We start from the raw sequence: 7949 nt of genomic DNA, 5'->3' as shown, positions 1-7949 counted from the left end.
GCTACTCAGGAGGCTGAGACTGGAGAATTGCTTGAACCCAGGAGGTGGGGGTTCCAGTGAGCCAAGATCACGCCATGGCACTCCAGCCTGAACAACAGAGTGAGAACTCTGTCTCAAAAAAAAGCAAATTGGCAGAACTGAGGGACTGATTTGGGGCGAGGTGGAGAGGAGCTAATGGAAATGAGGCAAGGAAGACCAGGTTTTGTGCTTGCCAGGTAGTTAACAAATGAGGCAGATGGAGAGTGCACTGAAATAGAGAAGCTGGTTCATGGGAGATAGAAACGTCTTTTCCTTTCAGTTTGAGTTTAAGGTGTTAACAGGACATCCACACACAGATGCCCAGTAAGCACAGGAATATGAAACTCAGGGAAGTGGTCGAGGGGAGTCACTAGCAAACAGGTGGTGATAAAAGTGTGTGAGAACAGTGGGCTAAGGATAGCAGTCCATAAAATAGAAGCATTTATTTTGGGTTAATATATAAAATGCAATGAAATTCAAATGACATGAAAATACAGAAAATGAAATTTAGTACTGTGAGAATGAAGAATTACTTCTGATATTTAAATAGTATGTTCCCACAGTTTAGAAAAATGAGAGTACTAACAGCACATTTTGATCCCAAGCCATAAATATCCCAACAGGACAAATGCCCTCTATACACTCAGATTGAGCCAAAGATTTTACAAAGGTATGCTCAGAAAGACCAAAGAAAACCTGATGTTATCTTTAACAAATAATGCAACATTTTCAAAAAGGTCATTTTTTATAACACTTTTCAAAGCATGATGAAAAGGCATGGCCCTCACGATTGTCCCAAGAATTATTCCCCGTAAAAAGCAGTACATGTTAATGATCTGATGTCAGGCTGCTAACTGGTTAGGTTTATTCTGTAAGTCATTTCCCCCTAATATCTAGAATTTTTTTTTTTCACAGAATGATAAAAATGTTAACACAGGTGTGCCGTGCCCATTCAGCAAAGCAGCATGAAGTGACTTGACTTGTCCTTTCACTAGTGCAACAAAGCTTTCTTTAACAACTAAATGGGCTACTAGGATTTAACAGTGTCCCACCATCAAATTCTAAACATGAACTTAGAATTTAGAATCAAAATTGTATATATGAAAGACAAAGCAAGCAGCCACCAAATACAGCAATTCTGGCACTAGGCGAGTACCTAGGGTCCTTCAAACTCGCCACTTCTGTCCTCCATTGCCATGTCGACACAAACGCAGTAACGTTTGGCACTTCAAATATGAAACATTTCAAGGTATCACTTCAGGGTAGGAGGTGATATGGGGTATCAGTATTTCTCTATAGGGAAAGGATGCTGTTGACATTTTTGGCAACACAAGTTTACTGTTTGGACCTGTGTTCCTCTCACAACTCAATGTTTCACATTCCATCATCCCCTCCTCCAACCCTCAATCTGAAGAGTACCTCCACTATCTAGAGACACAAAATATAAAATAGTTGTGTGTCCCACCAATTATCACACATGCCACTTTCATTTCTAGAACGGTAAGAATGAACCAAAGACTAGTCATCTACTCATAAGCATAGGAAGTTTGACATTTTCTTTTTTCTGTCGGCATTTCTGTCAACACCTGTTAACATCAAAGGCTGAAATCCTGGATGGTCGGTTCCCTTTGGGCAGACCTAAACTGAGCACTTTTGCCCTTTTAAAACAGTGTGCATGAGATCATCAGGTAGACTCACTAAAGCACATGACAGGCCCACCTCCAAACAGCAAAGATAGACACATCAAAAAGTGGCTGTGATTCTCAAAAGGCAAAGCCTACTCCCAGCTCCCGGGGGAAAATGGACATTAGTCTTGTTTCACCTGCATAATTGGAGGCAGAAAATAGGATGTGAATTCCGACGTGCTCTGCGTCTGATTCCACACCATTTGACAGTGAAAAGTGACTGTAAATCCAACAAGAAGAAACATTCAAAATGTCATCACTACAGAAACAAAATCAGCAGGACCATTTCTGCACACAGGCAGTTATTAGGTCTCAGATGCTCCCTTTCTCCCTCCTGATAGAGTGGCTGCAGGAGCTTTGGGGACATGGAGGATCCACACACAAAATGAAGGAAATGACAGAGTACTCTCATTTTGGAAAGCTTCTCTCAAATATCCCCCTACTGCCTATGAAGACTAAAGGATTTTAAGTACTAATTTACAGTCATAAGGGAATAATACAATTTCTTGGCCTGTCACTAAAGGAGAAAAACCAGCAGACCGGACCTGAAGATAAACCCTCAGAGCTACTAATGCTTCATTCAGGACTCCTTCCCACAGACTAGAGTAACATTATCATATAGCTTACACAGTAGTGGTGGTTGGGGGGTGTTGAACACATAGGCAGGACTCTCACCAAGTCCAGTGAATAAGGAATACCGAGATACTATTGTTTCTGCCAATGCCATAGACCCCTCCCAGGACTCAGAGATGACCCATTAATTTTACTTCATCCCAACAATGAGCTTTGTAGAATGTGTGTCCCTGATACAATGCAGAAAACAAATATTTGGGCAAGGAAATAAAGTCAGTTATAGATTTCACAAGTATCTTGTGCACCAGTCTGTAATTTTTAATCAGAATTAGCTAAAAGACATTGAACCTTTCAAGTGTATGACTAAGCATAACAATGCTTAACAGTGGCTTTATTAAGGGACTGCTTAAAAGTATTCAACATTAAATTCAATTTACTTCACATTGTTTGCAAATACATTATCGATTCTTACATATTTCAAATCAAGTACAGAAGGCTTGCTCTCAAATAAGTCTTCTGAGGTGACATAAAGACTTAAAGAAGCCTATGACTTGAGTCCAAGTCTCTAACCAACAATGACCAAATCGTCACTGGTGAACTCATATGTGGGGACTTCTAGGTTGAGAGGTGCAGGCCCCTTCCTGATCCTGCCAGACGCATCATAGTGTGACCCATGGCAAGGGCAGTAATAACCACCAAAATCTCCTGCATTTGCAATGGGTACACAACCAAGATGCGTGCAAACACCTATGAGGATCATCCATTCGGGTTTCTTTACTCGATCTAGATCATGCTGTGGGTCCCTCAACTGGGACAATTCGACTGCAGCTTCCTGCTCGATTTCCTTCTGGGTTCTATGGCGCACAAACAGGGGTTTCCCCCTCCATTTGAAGGCCATGTTCTTGCCTTCTGGAATATCGGATAACTTGATTTCGATTTTCGACATGGCCAACACATCAGCAGAAGCACTCATGGAGGAAACAAACTGGGTGACGATACTCTTGGCAGCATATGTGACACCCACAGCAGTTGTTGCCGTCACCAAATAGGAGAAACCTTTCCTAGCATCGCTGCTTTCTCTTGAAGACTTTGTTGTATCTAAAACTTCAGAGCGGCGGTAGTCAGAGAAGTCAGGCACCTTAATGTCTGTGTGGGAATAACGAACAGAAGCAGGGACTGCAAGACAAACAGAAGGTTAAAAAACACAATTAGATGAGTATCCTGAAGGGAGTATACACCAGGAAATTGCCCTTTATGGATTCACAAGCAAAAAACCAAATTCTAAAAATGTGAAATACGACACTCAATGGGTCTCAGAAATAGTCAAATTGGCAGTGCTAGCATATCAAATATTAAAAAGGAAGTGAACCACCACCTATCATATTGGTATGAAACCATAAAACACTATTTGTAAATTGAGCTCCTCCTAGTTGGTTGAACATTGCTGATTCAGTAGTCACAACATCTCAGTGCATCGTGCTAAAACCGTTAAACAGGAAAATAAACGGTAATATCTCAAAGTTTCCGAAAATTCAACTGGCAAGACATACTATATAAATCATGCTAAATACCTCCCATACTCTCTAGATTAGAAGGAGGCCCTAAGTCTCACCTAGTCCACACAATAAGTTGATGCTGATCATCTTTTTAAGGCAAATGTCTGCCCCTTATAGTCCAATCTGTGTTGAAAGAACTGTTAACAATTCATAAAATAATAATGACGAAACAATAAACATTCTGTGAAATGTATAACTCTAGTTGCAGAAAAATTAAGGTTTCTATTTTATACTCTAGGGTATAAATTAGCATTACTTTAAATTAAAATAAAGCCACTAATAGGCAGAGGTCATCCTTATCAGGATAGGCAGCTCTCAAAATAAAATAAAATCTGCAAAACTAATTATTTTGATTTAGCAAGGGAAAAAAAAAGGGCAAAATTTTCATATATCCCCCTATTCAGTAAAGGGCAATAATTACTTGTTAACAGTAGGGGTATTATCTTTCCTTTTCACTACTGTAGTTCTTTCAACTGGGGCAATTCTAGTGTAGGCCATAAAAGAGCCCAAATGAATGTTAAACAAATAATTACTAGGTAGTACTTTGGGAACAAGTCGTTTCTTTGGTAGTTTAAAAAACAAAAACAAGAAGCATACTATTTAAATATCTGACGAAGAAAATGTTTTACCTAGTACCACTTTTAAGGATGTTTCAGGAAGCAAACCTCTTTGCAGACTATACATTCATCTTAAGAAATCTGCCACTAAGTTTCATTTTTTAAAAGGGGGACACTAAAAATTCCTCTTTTAGAAAATGTGATTCCAAAAGAAAGATTTGTATTTTAGAGATGCATTTTTATTGTAATAAACTGCAATTGTACCCTTGCTCTACTAGGATCTCATCCAAATACATCATACTTCCTTGAGTAGTCCAACATTACAATACGGAGTACTTCAACTGCTTTTCACATGATTCTCAAGGTCAGTAACTTTATGGAAACCACAACCATTCACAAACAATAATGAAACCTACCAAAATCACGCTATGTGCTTTTCTGACTAACCCAATCATTTCTTAGAGAAGACCAGGACACAGATAATGGCAACTTGAGATTCACATCCCAGAATCTGTGGAGTCAAAGTGACATTACAGCTTACACTACTCCTCTAACAAAAGCTAACCTGCCACTATACACTGGCATTTGGAATTAAACGTAAATTGCTTGCTCCTAGCACTATCTGGGATTACAAAAAAAAAAAAAGATGTGTTTCCTACCTAAAAAATAAAGGAATCGGAAGTGCATACTTCTACATTAAAAATAGTATCCACCCTTAACAGTATACAAGGAAATGTACAAGAACACTCAAGAGAATGGCTTTCCCCTTCTCATTCAGAGATTTGGTGGCAAAAGTCTCCTCCCACTCTGTCTAGCTGGTTACACTTTAGTAGGCTACACCACCAAGAATCCTTTCGGAAATTAAACTGCCAAGTTGCAAAAATCATTCTCCAAATATTGACATGAGCTGCATTAGGTCTGACTTTTAGTAAGATGCTAGATTTAGTTCTAACCTAAAGCAAAATCAAATACTGAAAGGAGAAGATTTAAAGAATATTAACAGAATAAGTTTTGTTTAAGATGAGCTCCAATGTGCCTTGGAAATCTGCATGAAAATAGCACAACCTTCTTCTCCAACTCAAGGATCTTCTCCAGATCCAACCCCTCCCCTCCCATTACCCATCTTTCCATAAACCACCTAGCCAGATTATAATGTGAACTTAAGCTACAGGCTGAAATGATTACAGAAAAGGTTTTTGCCTTATGGTCCTACATTATTTGCCTGTTTCTAATTCTCTAAGTTGGTTAAGCCTCCAATTTTTGAAGAAACTCTAGCAATACGACAAATTCCAAAGATGTTTTTCTGTTGCTATTGAAATGTTCTCCTTCCTTCCTTGTTTCTCGCCCCCAAGACTCAAGGATGGGCTAGGGTACTCTACACCCGCCGTAAGCAGTTTCTTCAAAATGCACGACTTCTGAACAATTATTCATTCATACTTTGCACAAACTGTATACAAAATCCGACGTTGTGAAAGATAGAAAAATAAAGAAGACATTACATTCCCTATGCCCTTAAGCTCAAGGTTAGAGGAGTTACCAATAAACACAATACACAGTGTAAAGTGTATGTGCTATAAAGTCAGACAAATCAGCAAATAAAAATTTTATTCTCCTGATCCTTAACTGAGATTGAAAGGATGGGTAAGGAAAACATGTGGACATGCAGCAACGTAGTGGAAGGACCATGGAGAAAGTGCAGAGCCCAGGGTGAATGAAGGCAGAGTAAAAAGAAAGTGGGGGGCAATTTAGTTAAGATGTAGAGGAAGAGTCACAAACAGTTATCAATGGAGCTAGGCTGGTAACACAATGAAACAAGCAGGCCTGGTAAAGACTGTGACAAACTAGTGGAGGGCACTTGCTCCAGTTGCGGGAGCGGCCACGACACAGCACACTATGGACTTTTCCCAAGTAGGAATTAGATCCCAAGTATTGCCAGCTTCCAGCATTTCGAGAGATGCCATTAATCTTTCCAGTGTTTTAGAAACTACACAGCCTGCAGGCACACTGTCCACAGGCTGCCATTTCTCTATCTCCGATACAGGGCCAAGTAAAGAAGAGAAACAGAAGGCGAAACGAAGATAAACGGAGATCTAAGGACAGAGGGTGTGGAACAGCCCCTGAGAAGAGCTCAAAAGGCTACGACAATCTGTCTTGTCAAATCCCTGCTACCGCAGGTCCACACCACGGATCCCCGTGCGAGTCATTCTACCTCGTCTGTTTTCTGATCTGTAAAATGTAAATGTCATCAATCTCTGCCTGTTCTTGAGGACTGATTATGTTGTGACACTACATCGTAACTGACCTTGTGTATGTTGTGGTTTTTTTTGGGGGGGTGGGGGATGCAGGGGGAGGACACTAAGGGATCGGTGGTGAGACCAACTTCCTAAATATTAGTAAGCATGTAAGTGCCCAAACTGTGCTAATGGCTTCAGGTGGAATTCTTCTATCTAAGCCTCACGACACACCTACAAAATTGGTATAATCTTGAATCCATTTCACAGGAAGGACGTTTAGAAACTTGGCCAAGGTCAAACGACCTGCCAGCAACAAAACCCCTCAGAGGCGGCTGCAGCAGGGGGCCTGCAGAGCTCGTGAACTCGGTCGAGAAGGAACCATGCAAAGCCGGCGGACGCGAGCCCAGGCCGGCCCCCACAAAGACGCCCCGGGCACAGGCACTGGGCCCAGTGTCGCGGAGGCCGCCCAGCCCGACCTGATCCTCCCACGGAGGCTCCGCTCGCGCGCCCGCGGCCTCTCCCTGCCGGTGGCGGGAGGAGCGGGCACCGGAGACCCTCAGCCCCGCTCGCGGCCCTCGGTCCGGCTCACCATTGAGGCCCACGGAGGCGACCAAAGGCCGGCGCGCGGCCTGGCCGCTCAGCGACTCCCGGCTCAGGATGGGCCGCTTCGGGTCCAGCACAGGCGGCTGCGGGGTGGCGGGCACCGCGGCCTGCACCAGGGGCCGCAGTGCGCCCGCCACCCCGCGGGACGTGGCCGACAGGACAGGCGCGAACGGGCCTGAGCGGGCGGCGACCGACAACATGGCGATAGCAGCTCCAACCGCCAAGCCGGTCACAGGGACGACCTTCTGCCCACGGCGCAGGCGCGAGGAGTCGCGGGACGCGTGGCGTCAGCGCGACGCAGGAAAAAAAGGGAGTCCTGCAGGGAGGGGCGAACCTGAAGAGGTGCCGCGTCGGGGGGCGGGGCTTGCGGCCCAACTGTCAGTCCCCGTGCCTCTCGGTCTGTGTCCTGGGATCTGTCCAGAAGGAAGAAAGGGCTGAACAGGGGACCCCAGTGACGTCCGATGAGCCGACTTTACTGTCCTTCCTAAATTTCATCTAGGAAGACCTAGAGATGACAATAAACGATTATAGTTTAACTGAGGATGGTAATACATCTCACCTAAAACAAAATTCGGCACATAATAATCGCTGTGTTTACTATGATGATTTTTATTATGTTCGCCTAACAACAAACAGGCCAGAGACATCTGTGCAAAGCTCGATGATGCTAATAGCTTATGTTTATTAAGCATTCACTGTGTATTTGGCTTTGTGTTTTATTAT

The 7949-nt window shown here is 42.9% G+C and overlaps 1 protein-coding gene across 1 annotated transcript; it reads right to left on the bottom strand.

The window, feature by feature from the left end:
* Positions 1-446: 446 nt before the first annotated feature.
* LOC105714482 (cytochrome b-c1 complex subunit Rieske, mitochondrial) lies at positions 447-7426 on the bottom strand. The gene is made up of 2 exons (XM_021666662.2): positions 7213-7426; positions 447-3452 (listed from the first exon to the last, which is right to left on the bottom strand). The coding sequence occupies exons 1-2, from the start codon at positions 7424-7426 to the stop codon at positions 2842-2844; spliced, it is 825 nt and encodes a 274-aa protein (XP_021522337.1). The 3' UTR covers positions 447-2841.
* Positions 7427-7949: the final 523 nt, after the last annotated feature.

This window comes from Aotus nancymaae, unplaced genomic scaffold, assembly GCF_030222135.1.
Source record: "Aotus nancymaae isolate 86718 unplaced genomic scaffold, 86718_ANA_hifiasm-v0.15.2.pri h1tg000028l, whole genome shotgun sequence".
Lineage (NCBI taxonomy): Eukaryota > Metazoa > Chordata > Mammalia > Primates > Aotidae > Aotus > Aotus nancymaae.
Note: the sequence above shows the minus strand (reverse complement) of the source record. Positions and strands in the feature narration are given on the sequence as shown.

Excerpts from the sequence above, each read along its gene's own strand:
- LOC105714482 (XM_021666662.2), bottom strand. The coding sequence starts at position 7,426 with ATGTTGTCGGTCGCCGCCCGCTCAGGCCCGTTCGCGCCTGTCCTGTCG. Across the intron at positions 3,453-7,212 it reads CGCCTCCGTGGGCCTCAATG|TCCCTGCTTCTGTTCGTTAT; the intron begins GTGAGCCGGACC and ends TTTGTCTTGCAG.